The 20,747-nt window shown below is 37.3% G+C and overlaps 1 protein-coding gene across 9 annotated transcripts in view; it reads left to right on the top strand.

Annotated features, from left to right (window-relative positions):
* The window catches only part of LOC18440113 (GPI transamidase component PIG-S-like protein), a 68,444-nt gene that overhangs the window by 36,046 nt on the left and 11,651 nt on the right, over positions 1-20,747 (top strand). For 7 of the 9 annotated variants that reach the window (XR_016057916.1, XR_002281932.2, XR_002281931.2 and 4 more), the window contains 3 exons: positions 10,204-10,328; positions 18,384-18,465; positions 19,487-19,534. Coding sequence is in view for 5 of the 9 variants with exons in the window: in XM_088869946.1 (XP_088726072.1) it covers positions 10,204-10,328; positions 18,384-18,465; positions 19,487-19,534 (255 nt within the window). In the remaining 4 variants the exon portion in view is untranslated. Of the gene's footprint in view, positions 1-3,248; positions 3,964-10,203; positions 10,329-18,383; positions 18,466-19,486; positions 19,535-20,747 lie in introns of those variants that run through there. The other 2 variants (XR_016057915.1, XM_088869941.1) reach the window with 2 other exon arrangements.

Genomic DNA, 20,747 nt, shown 5'->3' with positions numbered 1-20,747 from the left:
TTTTTATTTCCAATCTACTAGATTGCTGTATTTTAAATTTGTAAAAATCAGGTATGGACAAAATATCCCTTGGATTTGTAAAAATCCGAGGTATGGACAAAAAATACCTTAGTACCACATATTCTTTTTTAGGTGAATTTTCCTTGTGACGTGTGATTCGAAAAAACAGATTTGTAAATTGATGGTGGCTGAAACCCAAGATTTGGTTTGTGTAGTTCGAACAAAACACAGATCTAAAAAGTTGAAGCAGTGCGTCACCCTAATTTTCATGGACCACAGATCTGAAAAATTAAAATGGTGCGTGAAACCCTAGTTTTAATGGATACTCCCTATCCAAATTGAAGACTTAGATATGATTTTGTGTGGTGCGTCAAACCCTAATTTTTATGGATATTCCCTATTTGGGTTGAGTATGTGATGTTGAACAGAAAATTCTTAAACTGGTTGGTATTATTTGTGTGTCAAAAGTAGTTGTTGGACCCTTTTAATATGTCTTACCTCTGTCATGAGTTGCAAGACTCATATTCTATTGAGATCTCTTATATGGGATGGTCTCAGATCTTTGGGTGGAGTGAAATCGAGTAGCTTTTAGTGGCAATCAATGAGTTTTTCTTTTTGGTTGTTTCTGACAATCAGTGATATTTTTATTTGGTTGTTTGTGGTAATCAGGGAGGGTTTTTTGGGCGTGTTTTGGCTGATAGTGGCTGATATGTCAAATATCAATGATTCAGAGCACTCTTTTACCACGATCAATACACATGGTGTAAACTCTCACATGGGTATCAATGGAGGAAACCCAGTGCCAAGCCCATCTCTTTGTTTTGGTTTTGGCTGAGTTGACTAGGCATCTACAAGCAATGATTCAAAAAGCGGACCGCCCAGTGCCTAGGCGGTCCGAAAGGCCTGAGCGCATCGCCCAAGCCATTGCAGCCAATCTGGGCGGTCGATCCTTGGACGGCTGCCTAGGCGGTATGGAACGCACCTAGGCGGGGGCCCAAGGCCTGTGCCCCGCCCAGGGGTGGATATTGATTTCGGTAGGGGCAATTTTGATCTTTTTTTTTTGTTTTTAAGTCAAAAAATTAGGGTTTTAGATTCATTTGAACCCTAAAACTTGTTGGAGTCAATTTTAGAGAGAGAGAGCCCCCAAAAATCTAGTTTTTGGTGAATTATTTAGGATCGAAGGGTTTTTCAAAGTTAACAAAAATTGATCAAAACATCACCCATTGATATTAGATTTACTTTTTGATGTTTTGCAAAGTTATTAGGGGTTTTTTTAGAAGATTTTGAGTATTTAGAAGCATCTTTGAGGTGGAAGTTTGAAGATTGAGCAATCAAACTCATAGTAAGTGATTTTTTTTTATTGCTTTAGTAATTTACATTATTTTTGAGATGTCTTCTTCGGGATCTAATAGGAGTGGTGATCCCGGTTGGAAATATGACTATAACCCAGATCCTAAAGATAAAAATTGCATAAGATGCAAGTTTTGTGAAAAAGATACAAAAAGGGGATAAACCAGTTCAAGAAACATCTTGCCGGTATCAAGGGGGATGTTGCCCCATGTAAAAAGACTCTTGATGCTGTTAAAGAGGAAATAAACAATTTTTTGAACATGGTGAAAATGAAAAAAGATGAGAGATTTGCCTTTATAGCAGAGATTAGGTCTGGGGTTCGGGTCAATTTTGATGATGATGATAGTGATGAGGAAGGGGAGGGATGTCAAGAGGTTGAGCAAGCCATTATTAAGGGAAAGGGGAAGGGAGTTGTAATTGCTTCTGGTTCTGAGATTAAAAAGCCTTGGGTTAGAGGCCCTATGGATAGTTTTTTACCTAAGCCTGACCCTGAGTTTGCAGGAGAGAAAACAAACAAACAAACCATCATTGAAAATAAAATCAAGAAGGAAGAGAGAGATAGATTATCTTGCTACATGGTTTTATGATACGGGCATTCCTTTCAATACCGCTCGCTTAAGCAGCTTCTATGCTGCGATAGAGGCAGTTGGCCAATTTGGCCCTGGGATGAAACCCCCAACCCCATATGAGCTTTCAGAGTATTTTTTAAAAGAGGCAGTGAGTGCCACGAAGGAAGCTGTAGAACTTAATAAGGATGCATGGGCTCAGTATGAGGTTTCTATTATGACTGATGCTTGAAGTGATAGGAACAGAAGAAGTCAAATGAATTTTCTTGTAAATTGTCCTGCTGAGACTGTCTTTTTGAGGTCTATTGATGCATCTGATCATATCCATGATACCCATTACGTATTTCAAGTGACAGAGAAGGGAATCAAGGAGGTTGGGGGGCATCTTGTTGTACAGGTTGTCACAGACAATGCTGCTCCTAATGTTGCTGCATCTAATTTGTTGCGCATAACTTATGCTAGAACCTTTTGGACACCATATGCAACACATTGTATAGACCTCATGCTGCTTTTGGCAGTTTAACCGAGATATTAGGTGCAGTGAAGAAGGCCAAGTTAGTTACAAATTTCATTTATAGTCACCATCTCACGCTCAGCATGATGCGTACCTTTACAAAGAAGAAAGAGATTGTGAGGCCTGGGTTCACGATATTTGTGACCTGGTACTCATGCGTAGATAGCATACATTCGAGGATAGTGCAGTTGAGGCAAATGTTTATCTCAGATGAGTGGAGAGAATGCAAATTGTCTAAGGATCAGGTTGGGAAGAAGATGAGAGATATTATGCTTTCTAAGGCTTTTTGGAGAGGGGTGAAGGGCGCTCTTAAGGTATTTTTTTCTCTTGTCAAAGTCCTTTGCATGGTTGATAGTGACAAGCCTTCTTTGGGCTACATATATGATGTTATGGAGAAATGCAAAAGAGAGATGGCCCAAAATTTCAATGATGAAGAAACCTGCTGCAAGCCTGTTTGAGAGATTATTGATGAGAAGTGCGATAGGCAGCTACATCAGCCATTGCATGCAGCCGGTTATTATTTGAAGCCAGTTTTTTTTTATATTGGCAAGGATATACAAACAAATGACACAATTATGAATGGATTTAATAAGTGTGTAGATGTGCTAGTCCCTGATCTTGATATGCAGGATATTATATACGTTGATGAGTTGATAAATTACAAGTGCTCATTAAAGTCTTTTGGGAGTCCAATGGTGATGAGGCAAATGACCAAAATTAATGCATGCATTAATAATATTCTTAAGTTCATCTTCATCAAGTTCAAATAATCAAGTAATTCTATTATTTATTTATGATTTTTTTCTATATCTTTGCAGCCCATTGGTGGAGCCAACATGGGTGTAGTTCTCCAAATTTACAAAAGTTGGCCATTTGGATCTTAAACCTTACCACTTCTTCATCCGGTTGTGAGCGCAATTGGAGTACTTTTGAAGGGGTAAGGCCATAAGGGTAATTTGTGTAATTTTATAAATAATACATGAACCATAGATATTAGATTTTAATTAATTTCATTTGATTTTGTTAAATTCATACAAAGAAAAAGAACAGGTTTGAATCAAAGAGGCTCAATGACTTAGTAGGTCAAGTACAATCAATTCTTGAAGGACAGGTGTGCTAAGAGAGATAAGAGAGACCCCATCAGATAAAAAATTATGGACCATGGTATGAAGTGGTTAGTTGATGATAATGAGGTCGAGGGGCATGAAGGATTGACATGGGACATGGTCATGGATGCTTCAGGGACATCATCTGACCCTCCTAGGGCCACTAGATTTTCTGAACATAGAACATGGATGGAGGAAGAGGAGGAAGAAGATGCTGATTCAGAAGAGATGGAGGAGGACGGGGACGGCCAATATGTCGAGGAGGGTGACGACTCCGATGAATATGATGCCAATGCAGTTGACTTAAGATTTTTCGATGATGAATGAATGATCAATGTTGATTGTTGAATAATTATTAAACTTTGAAGTTTGAACTTTGATTGAAGTATTGTGTATTGAACTATTAAAGATTCTTTTCAATCTTCAAGTATTACTTTCATAGTTTCATAATTCAATTTTGTTTTCTTCCTCATGGTGGTTTACTGCAGCACTGGTGTGATACTATTTGATGATGGTTTGATAATTTGATTGGTTGTTAATTTTAAGTTTTAATTGTATATGGAGTATAAATCGACTTATGGATTATAGTTATGCTTATGGAGTGTTGCTAAATACTAATGTGTAGTAAAACTTGAATTATATGCTGCGATACATATAACTGATATTGACATAACTGCACTGCAGAATCCTTATTTGGATTCAACTGGGCTGTCCAGGTTCTGGGCGTCCGCCTAGGTGTTGGGCGGCTTGGAACCCCAAGCCGCCTAGGACCCGCCTAGCGCTTTTTGAAACACTGTTTCAACTACAAAATAAGGGAAAAGAGGGTGCTTCGGCTAGATAAAAAAAAAAAAACAAGTGTGTGAGTGTGTGAAAGGTGTATGTGTGTACGTACATACACATGCATGTTACATATAAAAATATATAAGGGAGTGTGTATCTATAAACAGATAATTATATATCAATGCATGCAAGGACATCTACTACTTGATAACATGTTTGCCAATCAAACAGTGAGAAGAATATTAACATTGCTGTGTAAAAAGAACGACAAAATAGAAAAGTAAAACAAAACAAATGATCCAGACAGAGATAACCATTTTCCAAAACAAAAAAAAAAAAAAACGATTCAAGATCCAGACAAAACAAAACCAGAAGCATGAGAAAGAAACGGTAAATGCGACGAGGAATCTCATTAGTAAAGCCAAATAAAATTTTATCCTTCTGGACAGTTAGCCAACGTGTAATCAGTATGGCATATACACCGCCACCTACACTACACGTGAAAGGAAACTTTTAATCTTTCTTAAAGAAAGATAACTAAATGTTCATCATAGAAAAAGCATCATCCACAGCATCAAATCCCCAACAATCAAAAAAAAGAAAAGATAAAAAGAAAAAGAAAGAAGAAATCAACAGTGCCGAATACCTAGACCATTACCAAGAATAAGAAAACCTTAATTATTTTGGACAAAAGAAATTAAGTACTACTATAGTAAACATGACACCACATAAATAAGCTACTATATTGCAAAATATGTTATTATCCATGTCAAGTAAACAATTGTATCAATGGGAAATTCTTCAGTTGCATATATTGGAATTCAAGAAAGAATCAAGTCAAAGTTGTCCCCAAAATTTTGGTCACACAAAAGACAAAATAAGATTACAAAAGTAATATATGAAACATCAGCAATATTCTACATAAACAGCGTGGAAGAGGAAATAAATAATAGAGACACAGAAAAAAAGAAAAAAAAGACTTGATCATATTGAGGCACAAGTAATCATCATATCTCCGTTTCTTTCTACAAGGATATTGTCTTTTCTGTCTTTTATCTTTTTTGGGATAGGCATCCTTTTTCTTTTTTTCTTGGAATTTCTTTTTTTTTGGTAATCTTCTATAAGGATGATTTGATCATTATCAGAGTTAGCTTTGTTTAGACATAAAACTTGGCCATTTCAAAACACGCACCTTCCCTTTCCCACAATAGAAAGAGAAAAGTTCTAATACCACTAGGAACAAAAGGACATAGTATCTGTCAAGAGAAACCATATTGCCATATGGATATGTCACAGCAAACGAACTACCACATCACACATAAAGTTTCATGCACAGATAACCTGACTGCTGCATTATAGGAAAGGTTTCATATTTCAAGTATTGGAATCCATAGAAAATTACGCCAAAAAAGAGCATACTTAGCATCAGAAAATATCAGTGTAAACAGAAACAAAATCAGAGCATATGCATGTAAAGTATGCCCTGATATTTGTCATTTACAATGCTATGATATTTCTTCATGACACTTGCACTTGTAACATGCACGAGTAAAGGGCAACATTATATTACACTAATGAATACCCAAAACATCAAAAGTTGCACTCAAACACCAAAAATTGTTCATGATACCATTATAAACGTCAGCAATCCATTGCAGTTAAATTTTCTATCAAAAACTTTTCAGAAACATTTCAATTGAAGATAACTTCAAAGAGGACAAAACCAAATGGCAATAAAAATTACACAATCAATTGCGACATAGACCACTTAAGGCATATCAAAGATCTGGTAACAACTAGTCAAGAAATGCAAAGACAAAGCAATAGAACTATAATGAGAAGTTACCTTAGTCACCACATAGTCTATGGATGGCTCGAAACTAGCAAGAGTTTTCTTAGTAATGTCATTTGGTATTTGATACAATGTGTACCGAACTGACAACTTAGCAGCCATCTTTGCCATAGGAAAACTAGTGGCCTTCGATGCTAGAGCCGTAGACCTAGACACCTTGGGGTCATCTCAATCACCATGACCTCCCCATCTTTTGGATTCACAACAAATTGAACATTTGATCCTCCACATTCCACCCCAATCTCCCTAATTATCACAATCGAGTAATCCCTAAGTCTCTGATACTCCTTATCAGTCAAAGTTTTGAGCAGGGGCAACTGTGATTGAGTCCCCAGTGTGCACACCCATTGGATCAATGTTCTCGATTGAACAAATAATCACCACATTATCAGCTAAATCCCTCATTACTTCGAGCTCATATTCCTTACATCCCAACAAAGATTTCTCGACCAGAACCTGAGAAGTCAAGCTAGCAGCAAGACCTGACTTACATATTGCTTCAAACTCCTCACGATTATAAGCAATCCCACCCCCTATTCCACCGAGGGTGAATGCAGACCTTATAATAAGAGGGAATTCACCGATAAAGTTGTCAATGTCTAAGCACTCCTCTAAGGTGGTTCCAATACTAGAGGGTGGGGTCTTTAGCCCAATGTTTGCCATCGCTTGCCATCGCTTTCTTAAACAAGTCTCTGTCCTCTGCCTTTTTAATGGCATCAAGCTTAGCCCCAATCAGCTCGACCCCCAATCGATCCAACACACCACTTTCCGCCAAGTTTACAGCAAGATTGAGAGCAGTCTGGCCGCCCATGGTTGGAAGAAGGGCATCAGGCCTCTCTTTTGAAAAATAGATGTCGAGAAGAGAATTTTGATAATACATATTGTTAAAACAGAAGTATACAAAAATGTAGAAAATATACAGTCTAACAAAAGCCAACACTCATGACTCAACACAATAGTTAACAGACTCAACACTCAGTACCAAGAGGTAAGAGTCCTCAATCGTTGTCATCATCATCATCAGAGGGAATATCAATAGGGCAAGCCTCATCATATGCATAAGAGTCGAGGCCATCATCATTAGAGTCATCTCCATCTTCAATATAACGCTCGTACTCCTCTGTTTCTTCTGAATCTGCCTCTTCCTCCTCTTCTTCTACCTTCCTCTTACTAGTCTGTGCAGATAAGGTCCTAGGAGTCTTGACTGCTCTACCTTTTTCTTTGTGCTTCTTTGAACTCAAATATTGTATGATTTCCTCTTTGGTAGCCTCAGGAACATTTTTACATGGAGCAACATCCCCCTTAATACCGGCAAGGTGTTTTTTAAACCGGTAAATGCCCCCAATAGTGTCATTTCCACAGTAATTACATTTAATATGATTTTTATCATTTGGATTCGGGTTATAACCTTACTTCGAACCCGGATCGCCACTCCGACTAAAACCTAGAGAAGATACTTCCATAGAACAAGGTCTATTTTCATCCTTTTCTGGTTCTTCAAATTCAGGAAATGTCTAATCTCATCCCGAACTGGTTCAGGAACCTTTGTACAAGAAGCAACATTACCTCTAACATCAGCAAGGTGATTTTTGAATCGGCTAATACCCCCATTGGTATAAATTTCACAAAAATTGCACCTTATAAAATTTTTATCATTTGGTTTTGTGTTGTACCCATACTTCCAACCCGGATCACATCTTCTAAAAGTAGCAGAAATAGAAGTAGATCTATGACAAGGATTTTGTTCTTGTTCTTGTTTTTGTTTTATATAACTTATAAATTGCTTAATCTCCTCTTTGATAGCTTCAAGAACATTTTTACAAGGGGCAACATCCCCTTTAATACCGGCAAGATGTTTCTTAAACCAGTTTATGCCTCCTTTTGTATCTTTTTCACAAAAATTGCATCTCACGCAATTTTTGTCATTTAGATTCGGGTTGTATCTATATTTCTAACCCGGATCTCCACTCCGATTAACTCCTGAAAAAGACATGTCAAAATAAAACAAACAATCTATAAAATGCACTTACTTTAGTTGCTCGAACTCGAAACTTTAAGAAACACTTTGATGATTCGATCTAATGAAATGTAGTTTTTTGGAGGTCTCTTTCTCTATAAAAGGGGTTCTTGTGGTTTTACATTTCCAATGAACCTAAAACCCATCATTCTAAACTTTTATATCTTGAAAAAAACGGAAAAAAAAAAAGTACTTTTCCGCCTCTGGGCAGGGTGCAGGCCCTGGGCGGCCACCTAGGTGGGTCCCTAATCCAAATGACAAAAAAGTTGGAGTGGGCCACCGCCCTGCCCATAACCTTCAAGTGTACATAAGCCACCTAGGCGGCCGCCCAGGTACACATTTCAAGTGTACATAAGCTTCCCATTTGGAAAACTGGGCGGCCGCCTCGTTTGGCCACCTCTAGGACCCACCTAGGCGGCCAAACTAGGCTGCCCAGCCTGGGCGATGCCCCCAGGATGTCTAGGCCGCCTGGGCATTGGGCGGCCCCTTTTTTTGAACAATGATCGCCACATAGCAATGAAACTGAAGGGGAAGTTCTATAGGACAACTGTAAGACCAACCTTGCTTTATGAGACGGAATGTTGGGCAGCCAAGCAACAACATACTGATAGGATGAGTATAGCCAAGATGGATGAATGACCAGATAAGAAAGGATAGAATTTGGAATGAATGTATATGAGGGAACTTAGTTGTGGTTTCAATAGGTGAGGACTGTTGTTGCTAATCATGGGGATTTACTGGTTGAAGCCTATATAGATGCAGTCTGGGCTGGTTCTATTATGGATAAAAGATCGATATCGGGGTAGTGTACCTTTGTTGGAGAATACTTTGTGAGTAGGAGGAGTGAAAAGCAATTAGTAGTACCAAGATCGAGTGCAGGAGGTGATTATAGATCCATGGCTCTTGGTGCATGTGAATTACTTTGGCAAAAAATTCTCTTACAAGAACTTGATTTTTTCCATGAAAGTGTCAATGCCCTTGTATTGTGACAACAAGGAAGCTATCTGTATAGTCCATAATCCGGTCCAACATGATAGAATGAAGCATATACAAGTGGATCGTCATTTCATTCAAGAAAGGGTTGCTACCATGGAAATTTGTCTTCCATAAGTTAAAACAGAAGACCGGCTAGTAGATATTCTCACCAAGCCTGTGGGCAAACCTCAACTACAAATGATTTTATGCAAGTTGGGCATGACAGATATCTAGGCACCTACTTGAAGGGCAGTTTTGTGAATAATTAAGTTTTTTATATGTCTCTTGTATTTAAGTCCCTGAGGACATTTTTGTCATTTCACTTAAGGGGTATGTTTAGAACATCATAATTTTACTGGTAATAAAGTGCTTATGAGGTATGGGTGTCTAAGGGACACCACTGTAACTCTTGCTTCTTCCCCTCTTTCTAAAGTGCTATAGTTTTAACACCACCAACCATGAGCAAGATACAGACACATTCTTCCCTTTAAGTCTACATTGTGCTTAGAAAATGCATGTTGTTAACATTTGCATATATTTATAATAATGTCCTTTTTATATGCCTGTAATGGTCTTTTAGTATGCTTTCCCAAAGAGGGTTTCGACCACATGTCCCGACCTTTCATGGGAACTTATTTTGCATAATCGTTATTTATAATACTTCATTGTTAAACTATTGCCAATACATTTTAAGCCACCCCATCTTAAGTCTTACATTCGTTATGTGGTTCCCTTTTTGATAGCTTATGTCTTACTTTTTATGCTGATCAAGTTATTTACTGCCATGGAAAACACTAGACTTTTTTTTTTATTGCACCACCGAATGAACAAACATTTTTTTTTACCTTCTGTATATCTATATGATTTGTTCATCGTTTTCCAAGTGGACCAATTTTTATATTCATGAATATTCTTGTCTACTTCCCTTCATGAGCATCATTTTGTCTTTGGAAAATAGCATCTATTTATTCTTCTTCTTCCTTGAGACAGTCCTTTGTAACTGGGATCCATCTCATGACTGATGCATTTGTAACTTCTGGCAGGATCTTGTGCAGGTCATGGAAGTTTTCATGGGGCAGCTACGGTTGTTATTCGGTCTTAAATCATATACTTCATATGATGTGGATATACAAAACATAGTAGCCAGCGAAAAGGGCTTTGCGGAATGGTAGAAGAAAATTCCCAATCATTTTATGTACTTATGAGGTTATTTTGAGCGTGTTCAAATAAAGCTTGATGTTTTTGAATCTTTGAAACATCTCTTCCATGGTTCCAATAAGGGAATATGATAAACCATATAAATCATGCACATGAGCATGTGTTATCTTAACTATGAGCTTATATACAATTTTTGTTATATTAACATTACGTATCTATAACTCAACTGTTTAAGGTCTCTTTATTATCTAAGGCAAGTGTAATAGGATATCGATACCATCTGGATTAGATAATATTTTGCTGTTATTTGAACCTGCGGAGTTCCAATGCATTATTTGGGCATGATCAACATTTGGAATCGACAAACTATCGATAATTAGAATCAGTGCTTCATGGGTTGTGGGTATTGAATCATGTCTTGCAGGCTTAGTGTTCCTTAAGTTTTGTGGGCCTAGCGTTCCTTGGAGTCGATTTCATCACTTGAACTACAGTCACATACTAAAATTCGACCTTTGGTGATCCCTGGATGGCTGGATTCCACCGGTGGTGACCTCCGCCCCTAGGATCATCAAGCTCAATTTTGATGGGTGGTTCTTTGACAACATGGGCTGGCGGGAGTTGGAGGCTCTTTAGGTCTCATGGGGCCTGTCATTTACCTTCTTGGGGTCAATTTGTTGGGTTTTGTGACCTTTAAAACCTGTGAGAGCATGTAGATGAGGAATTATTGCGGCTTATGTACTTCAGCAGGAGTGCATTTGTTGGACTGACCTAGAGTTAGACGGTGTATAGCTTTGATCAAGTTCAAAACCCTTTTACCCCTGTACAAATGGCACTTCCAAAGAGAGTTCTAAGAGGGTCATCCCTTGTTGAGGTTGATGAGATGCTCATGGAAGGTTTGTAGACCAGGAGAGCTTCGTGGTCTCCTGTGTGCAAATGTAGGCTTGTGACCGCGAGGGCTAAATCCTCAACAAACTTTTGTAAGGTATGTACACATGATAGCCGTGTACTAGGAAGTAACCTTGCAAATGGATGCATGACCATGTGCATAGCGAGAGCCCCCCTTGCACAATAATGATATGGCGTGTGACTTGTGCTTAAGGTTGAGGCCTGTAATCCACATTTTGGGACCGTGGTTTCATTATTTATTAGCCAGCCTTGACGAGCCTATGATGACCATGGTATAGAGTCTAGAGTGCTCCTTGTACAACAATTGTAGTAGTTACTTAACTTGAAATTTTGACAGACACATCGTTGAAATACAACTTCACTCACTGATATAGCCACAATTCGTGAGTTACAAAGACTCAAATACCACAGAAAATAAAAGAAATACAACTCTATGAAGGCCTCAATTCATAAAAACGAACAAATTGTATTCAAAGAAGCAAACTACATCACTCAGCACATATACTAGTACATGGATTATATATGTACTTTTGTCTTTCACAAAAACCAACTCCAAACTTTACATAAGCAGCACTTGATCACATAAAACATAAATGAACTCAGAAGTTACAGCAAATAAATAATGGCGGCAAGCTATTGATCGAACCCTTTGTGCTTGGGTCACTCAACTGGACCTTTGAAGGATAAGTGTTGTCCCATGGATGAAGGTAAGGATGACTCAAATCACAAGGGCTGATCTCACTTTTCAAATGGGAAACTTATGTACATTTGAAATGCGTTTGATTAACTTTAAAATGAGAGAGAGATGAACTTTTGATGTCCAAAATAGTGAGCAAAAGTTATCTATAAACAACTTGGAAGTATATGAATATATATGACCATAGACTTAAGGAAACAATAGTAGTTTCATGAGAGAAACTCTCTAGGATCAAGAGCCAATAAAACATACTCAAATACATATCAAATGCTTGCTAAAATGTTCAAATAATCTCAGATAAATCTTAAAGAAATCAGTGATAAAAATCAAGAAGAAGATGGTGTCTAGGTGCTTAATTTCACCTAGACACATATGAAGATACACATGCATAATTTCACTAGGGGCTTAGGATTTATGAATACTCATGCCTATAAACGTGAAGAGGCTACTGTAAAATGGAATTTACAGCGAGAAGATGATGATCAAAGTACTCTAGAAGAGAGAAAGGAATGGAGTTATGGAAGTTACCTCAAGCTTAGACACAATGACAGTAAGCTTCTATGGCCATGGGAACTTTGCTCACTGCAAGATGGAAGAAGGGAGAAGAAGACTAGTTTGGGGCATGCCTCACTCTTTCTCTCTCCAAAAGGGTTCTCAAGTGTGTAGAGAATGAGGCTCTTGGGGGCCATTGAAGTGAGATATTTTCAAGTGAATAGCTCATGGCCCTTTGATGCTCATCATCCATGGCACATGAGAGAGCTTTGATCCTAGACACCCATCCTTGTCTAGCCATCATGATCAAAAGATGTGATTTCACATTCTTATCACTCTTTTAAAAAATCTTGTATTAGCCATTTTACCAAATTATCCTTTTAGAGAAAAGTTTTCAAAACTGCCATTTCTCAATTCCAAAAGTGCCGATGGTGAATTTTGAAATTGAAGAAAGAATGAACGTGTAGGGTATGCCCTTCATGTAATTTCGTAAATATCTTGTTTTCATCAAATGGGATAAAGCCATATCATGAAATTCATATGGGCTCAATCCAATGAGGTGATGTCACACATAAAGCCACTTTAAAAATTCACTTTCTCTCATGCATAAGGTTTTAAGTCAAAATTTCATGCATGCCCAAAACCTAAGGAACATGTGAATAAAATTACACGTGTGCTAAAACAACATGTGACGACTTAAGTCACTTAGGGTTTTTTTTTTTTCACTTAGGTTTGTTTTTTTTTTTTTTTTATATATTTAAAAAAAAAAAATATAAACCTCACTTAAACAAACACATATATGACAAAGGACATCCACTAGGCCCTGACATCATGATGATGTCTGCCCTTGGTGGGGCTGCAGGGTGCCACATGTCATCCCTATGGCCACTTGGGTGGCATGTGGGGTCCCCCTACTAGGTGTCCTTGATTGGAATTTGGGAAAAACAAATTTAAAACTCCTCTTTCATGCTTTGGAAAAATTTCAAAAAATTTCTTAAAATCCCATAAATCATTTTCTCATTGTGGCATCAAAATAAAATGGACAAGTAGTAAATGAGATCGCTAGGCTTGAAATCTAGGTTACAGGAGTACTCCACTGGGCTAGTATGGAATTGTGGTCCAATCTCTCGGAATGAACCAACAAGCCTATGCTCCACAGTCTATGGTAGGGACGCATAATGTGGCATATCAAAGTCACCCCAATCAATGTCCCATCATTCTCAGGCAATGATCTAAAACTCGGCAAGTCGAACCGGATTCGCCCGGTTCGACTTGGGAATCGGCACAGCCCGTGTTGGTTCCAGCACAAAACCGAGAACCGCTCGATTCTAGAGCAGAACCGTCGGTTCTCACCTGGTTCTGCCCAGTTCTAGCTGTTCCCTCTCGATTCTAGCCGGTTCTAGCCTCAAAAGCACCTTCACATGTGTACGCGTCATGTGTGCGATACGCACCACTCCCACACGTGTGTATGTGTGACACGAGCAGTAGACACACTCCCACACGTGCCACACACACTCCCACACGTGCCATATGTACAACACGCACATGCATGCGTGCACGTGTGCACCGGTTTTAGCCGGTTCAAGCCTCAAAAACACCTTCACACGTCTGTACGCGTCACACGTGCGACACACACACATGTCACGCGTGCATGTGCACGGATGCCCTAGTGTTTTCACGATTGTGTTTATCTTTCAATTACATAGTTATTTATATAGCATATTTGAATACTCATCCTTCGATGTGGGATAATTCTCAAACATCATTAAATGAAAACAGAATGTAAATATACGCTATTAATAGGCAATTTTAAACACATATGCTGAGGAGGCATGATGGCTATCACTAATGTTATTTGCTTTGACTTCTCAAATTCGAATCCCCCCTTGGGCCATATAATAGTTTATCCCTTCTTGAGCTAAATTTTGTTCCCCCTTGGGCATATAATAAATTAAAGTGTTATTTCCAAAATTTGTACGCATTTTATTAATTTTACATTGATAACCAAATCTTTTATTTTATTTATTAATTTTTACATTATAAATCATGTAATGTACTATTTTTATTACAGTTGTCAATAATACATTTTAAATTAGATAATGTTATAAAATATTTTTAATTTGTTATTATTTATCTAATAAAATAATTATAAAATGTAAATTAATAATTATAATTTCAGTATATAATATTATAATTACTTAGGTTGTAATAATTTTGGATTATAGTTAGGCTGTAATAATTTGGGTTTTTTTTAGCGGATTAGGTTTTTTCGCCAAAACAAGATTTTAATGGCCATTCTTTCATTGATTTAGTCTACTCTTTATTATAGTCCACGTATAATTATATATTTTATCCATGATAATTCTATGATTTTTCTTTTATGTGATGCAAATTTAATACTTAAGTTTATACAGGGAAAGAGCATCTCAATATTCACAAATTGATAAAAAAAATGAAAAGTTAATAATGTAGTACCCTCATTTCTTATTGGATCCCTAAAAAACAACATTTATAATGAATTTTAATAATTTTTTCGGATTTTTTTGAAGTTTTAATCCGATCGATTCAGCCGATATCCGATCCGGATCGCCGATTCGCTGATCCGGATCGGTTTTGGTGGTGCCCGATCCGGGTCACCGATCCACTTTTTAAACCATTGTTCTCAGGTATCAGTGGATTACAAGTGCACCCCTAGGGATATAGAAATGTTCATATACAGGGATCCTCTTAAGGCACACGTGCACAAACTCTCCCTAGTTGGATCACACTTTAGAATAGTGGCCTCCCATGCGACTGTGGATGCATATGCTATAGGGTGGTCTTGTGTCAGTGTACGGACTCATGTCCCATGAGTAATGACCATACCATACAGGGCCATCACTCTTAAAGCATGTGGGTTCTAAGCTCTTCTTGGTTCTATGAGCCGTGACCAGCACATCATCCATGAGACGTACAATCTAGCTATATCCCTAACTCAAAGGTGACCCTCACACCTTTGTAAATAATCTCTCTCTTTGTCTCACGGATGTATCTCATTGCCTCGTGTACTCGGGGTATATGATTCTAGGCCCCTTAGAATCATCTTCACTCACTCACTCCCTCCCACCGAGAGAGGGAATCTTGGATTTGAGGCCTTATAACCATAATTCCAACAAATAATAAGCTTCTACATGAGATTGTAGGTCATGAGTCTCGTTGGTTGGTTTGAAAAGATAGTGGAGGATCACGACTATTGGGCTGGATGGGGTGCCCTGACCATAACTTTTAGTGATCAATACCGACCCATCAAAACTCATTTACAGTAATTAAAAAAAAACACTGAAAGGGTGTTTTTGAAATTTCTAAAAATCCTTAGGGAATTTTGGGAAACATGTTGTGGCGAAGGGCCCAACCCCACACATTGGCCCCACATGGATGTGGGATGTGGGCCCACATGGCCCACATGTTCTAGCCTATTGAGGATGCACGTGTCTTTTCTAAGTTGTCTTTTAATAAAGATGTTTTATTAAAGAAGGGAGCATTATGAAATTCTTGAAAAGGATTTATGTCCATATTTTGTTGGAGTAGAGAATATTTAATGCTTTGAAAATATTCTTTCAATCGTTGATTTTGACCAAAATCTTTTGACTTTGAATTCCTATAATCTCTTTGTGAGAGAAAAATAAATGCTAGTCAAAATAGGACATGTTTTTTATTGGTATTATCCTAGGTTGACTAGCAGTAGACATGGGTCAAATATTCATGGGATAAGATTTATAAATTCCTACTTAAATCATGATGGCTGATCCTGGGATGGATAGTTTAGATTTGTTTCTCTCTCAACTTACAGATTAACTAGGAGTGCTCTGACGAAGATGAGTTCTAAATCACATAGGCATAGCTAGACCCACCTGGAGACTCTAAATGAGTCCACTTCGAACAAAGGGAGGTGCCACTAAAGTGGCATTGCTTAGGAATCTAGAAAGGGTTTTGGAAACCTTATTTCTAGCCAATGCTCTCTTGCTACCTCTGAAAGAGGCATTGCCTAAAGGAGCTTCCTAACTCAGAGAATTCAGCAGGCCAATAGGATCAAAGTGTGCCAGCGATAAGGTATTTTGGGGTGGGATGTACCAAGTCCTCAGGAGGTGACCCTAATTAAACTCAAGTAAGTCTTCCCAGCTGTTCTAAGTTTATTTTCAGTCATTATTACTCAGTTGCGAAGGTTTTATTCAGCCCTTGTAATGAGTCAGATTTATTTGGCAGTAAAAGGAAAGTTCCTAGGTTCTATTTAGGGTTTTGTTTCTTATTTACAGCCTTGTTTTGTGGCTCTTGTAAGTGGAATTTGGATATAAGTAAGATATATTGGTAGAAGAAAAAGAAATTTGTTTTACTCTCTGGAGTTTCACATGGCCACTTCTTTCACAATTTCCATGGAAGACTCAACCATGATTGAGCCTAGGTTTCTTTTGGAAGGCCTTAGGTTGTTCGACCGCAATTGAGGATCTGCCCACCATCAACGTCATCAGGTGGGTATCTTAGGTGTTCCCCTTGTTAGCCCAAATACAGTGGATCTTTATTATTTTCAAAAGTAAATAGAGCTATATCAGCATGCAAGATGGGCTTTGAACTCCATCAGAAATATCAACAAACATATGGCATGTTATTCTTATCAAGATACCCACAACAAGTTGCTATAAATTCTTGGAACTCAAGAGGATGTACAAATATCCCTAGGCTTGTAATCCTCTAAAGAATCTTCAACCAAAAAATTGATTGCAGCTATTGATAACTCTTCTAAGCAATCCAAAGAAATTTCCAGCAAGCATGCACCCATTAAAAATCATTCCAGCAATATAATAAAATACCCAATAACTATTTTCTTTGCTGATATAATACTTCCCAACCTTCTTGTAGTATTTCTAGATGCATAAGATAAAGAAGAAAGTTGGAACAACTCACCAAACCAATGAATTTGCAGGCACAATTTGATAGCCTTTTAGAGAGAGAGTGGCTGAAAATGAGTTTTCTAGCAAGATATAACCCAAGATGAGACAACTTTCCTGCAAATAGTTGTTAGCAATAATATATAGAGAGAGAGAGCTCATTCGAGATGCAACGCGGTGCTTGGGTTGATCCTATGATTCTGGAGGGCTCTCATAGAGATGAGAGGCACGTCCCTGCACCCAGCTCACCAGGAAGCATAAGAGAGAGAAAGAGATTTTAGGGAGAGAAGGAGATCTCGTGCATGATACCCCAGTCTCCCGAAGCCCTTTCTATAAATATAGCTACAAAAGGGAAAATAGAGAGAGACACATGTAGAGAGAGAAATGACAAGTGTTGCCTCTCAATGGCCACTTGTCCCTCTCTTCACATGGGTCTTTCTTTTCCTCTACACAAAGCACTATCTTATTTTAAAATACTTTTTGAGTGGGGATGAAAAGCAATAAATAAATCAAAATTTGGGCACTTATTTTGTAAATATTAAAAACACAATTTTCTGTAACACCCTGTCCCTAGAACCCACCTTGTACAGCTAAATGACCTAGTGTTTGAGATTTCCAGCACCCTACAATTTGCCTTCAAGCATGTTTGTCTTGAATCAAACGTGATCTGGGATGCATTGGCTAAGAAGCAGCTATTATTGGTTTCCATGTAACAAGGTCTCTGTCCTCAAGAGGATATCTAATGTAGAGCGTTGTACATTTTTTTTGCGGCCATTCGGCCAATTTTATATAGTTGATCATTATTCACCACTATGTAAGTCTTTGTATTATAGCAATATATAGTCAACTTTATCTGTAATTGAGAATGTTTCACTGTTTCAAGTTGATGAAAGTTTAACTGTTGCTACTTGACACTTCATTTTCCTTAGTATTATAAATATCAAAGAAGAATTGAGATACTTATGCATTTATTGTTTTATTGATCTGATTAAACAGCTAGCTTAAGCAACCCCATTGGTATTATGATTCATTGCCCTTGATTTTGTAGGGAGTTGGATGTATTAGTTCGGCATCATGCAGCTTACAATCTTTTTTCTTCCGCTACAACCCTTCAATCTCTTTCGAAACTGGTATTCTCCTATAGTGGCAATGCAAATAATATTTTATTCGCAAGCATCGTTAGCAAGGATTTTTCTTGAAATCCAATACAGTGTACATAAAAGATCTTAAAAAACTAGCAACTTTTTTATTGAACGAATATGAATGCGCATTTTATCTATGTTTAGAATAACTTTTTAAAAGAATGTATTCCCCATTTGGTGTCCTCATTTTCAAACTTTCTTGGAACTTTATTTATCTTCATTGATTTGAAAGATTTGAATTTTGGTTTTGAGATAGGCTTATCTACAAGTGGAGTAAGTCAAGAAAGGAAATTTATTAAAATACCCATTAGAGATGAACAGTTTATCATATAACCCATATACCCACTAGAGATGAACACTTTATCATATAACCCATATCTTTGATTAAATTTCAAAATACCCATAAGGAAAACGATAGAGTATTATTCCCCACTTCCGAATTATGCTCACGAGAATAACTTTTTTCCAACTGTATCTCCAAAAAGAATGACTTTTTTTTTGTCTTTTATCATCTTTTTTCATTACTATAGGGGTATTCTCCTATAGTAGGCTTTCTTGAAATCCAATACAGTGTGCTTAAAAGATCTTCAAAAACTAGCAACTTTTTAATTGAACTAATATGAATACGCATTTTATCTTTATTTAGAATAACTTTTTAAAAGAACGTATTCCCCATTTGGTGTCCTCATTTTCAAACTTTCTTAGAACTTTCTTTCTCTTCATTGATTTGAAATATTTGAATTTTGGTTTTGAGATAAGCTTACTACAAGTGGAGTAAGTCAAGAAAGGAAATTCATTAAAATACCCATTAGAGATGAACAGTTAATCATATAACCCATATCTTTGATTTAATTTCAAAATACCCATAAGAAAAACGATATAGTATTATTCCCCACTTCTGAATTATGCTCACGAGAATAACTTTTTTCCAACTGTCTCCAAAAAGAATAACTTTTTGTTTCTTTCTTTTGTCATCTTTTTTCATTATTAACTCACAATCAACATGCAGGTTCAGTCGCTCCCAAGCATGATTGTCATGGATGAGATCGGAAAGCAGGTGGCTCTGTTGATACTTTGTCGTCTACTCATTTGATCATTTGATGCTTTCTCACTCTGTTATTTGCACACATTTGCATCTGCCTATTGCTTGGAATTGTATAAATTCAGGTTATTAATAAATCTGGTTAACAAGGTAAGTGTGCTGGTCTCACAGAACTGCATGTTTCATTCTTAAGATGCAGTTGTTAAGTTTCAGAGAAAATTTTGTATATTCTCTGGAAATTAGAGAGTCAAAATATGTTTTATTTGGGAGGATTAATTACATCTTAGAACCTATCCATGTTTCTATCATTGACATAATTAAGAATCAGAATGTGTGTGTATCAATTAAACTCGAGATACACTTACCCAAAAAAAAAAAACTCTAGATATAAACCCCAAGAATTATGATGGAAGGCATGTGCGGTTGATTATGAATGCTTTCATGAGCAATTTTTATAAAGCTTTGATGTTCTTTTTGACACGATTATACTACTTTCCCATGTGTGTGGAAATGATTGTGCCATGTAGAACAAGATAGTTAGAAAAAAAGTAAATTCTAGATGTTACTTCTGATGTTTTGGTCTTATTGCTGGCATTATTATTGATTTGAAAGGTTTGTGAGGCCTAATTCTAGCCTAAAGAATGGAACCATTTTCATTTTTTTTAATTTTTAATGGAAGTAATTATTTTATTTTATTTATGAAACTGAAGTTCATTGATGTCAAATTGATATACAAGTAAATGTTTATCTTTTCTTGACAAAATCAAGTCGTTGTACACCAGACTACAAATCTGATCTGACTTTTCGAAACTGCCTCTAAACACTACAATCGTAACTTGTGATTTTTTCATGCAATTATGCCTTTCTAGCTAGTACATCGGCTTCCTCATTGATCTCTCTTGATGGATATGTGAGAGTTGGCCTCATTTCTACTACAAGGTCCAGGAGTCAACAGCATTGTTATGGTACCATGTCCTTTACCCTACACAAAGTAATGAAATTAACGTAGTCTTCCCCTATAAGAATGTTTCTTGTTTTGTTGCAATGCACCTTAAGCCAAGAAATAGCTTCTCTGCCTTATCTGAGCCAATGCACCTTTAAATACCCATCCGGTGAGGGGCACCACCTCTTCGAGTGACCTGTCTTTTTCAACTTTGTTCTGCTTGTCATCACCAATTTGTTTCAAAATTCGTCACACCATAGCTTGAGAATTCATTTTTTTAACCTC

Source organism: Amborella trichopoda, chromosome 6 (genome assembly GCF_054954075.1).
Source record: "Amborella trichopoda isolate Santa Cruz 75 chromosome 6, AtrichopodaSantaCruz75HAP2 v2.0, whole genome shotgun sequence".
In the NCBI taxonomy this organism is placed as follows: Eukaryota; Viridiplantae; Streptophyta; class Magnoliopsida; order Amborellales; family Amborellaceae; genus Amborella; species Amborella trichopoda.
The sequence above is the reverse complement of the archived record's forward strand: the minus strand, read 5'-3'. Positions and strand labels throughout refer to the sequence as shown.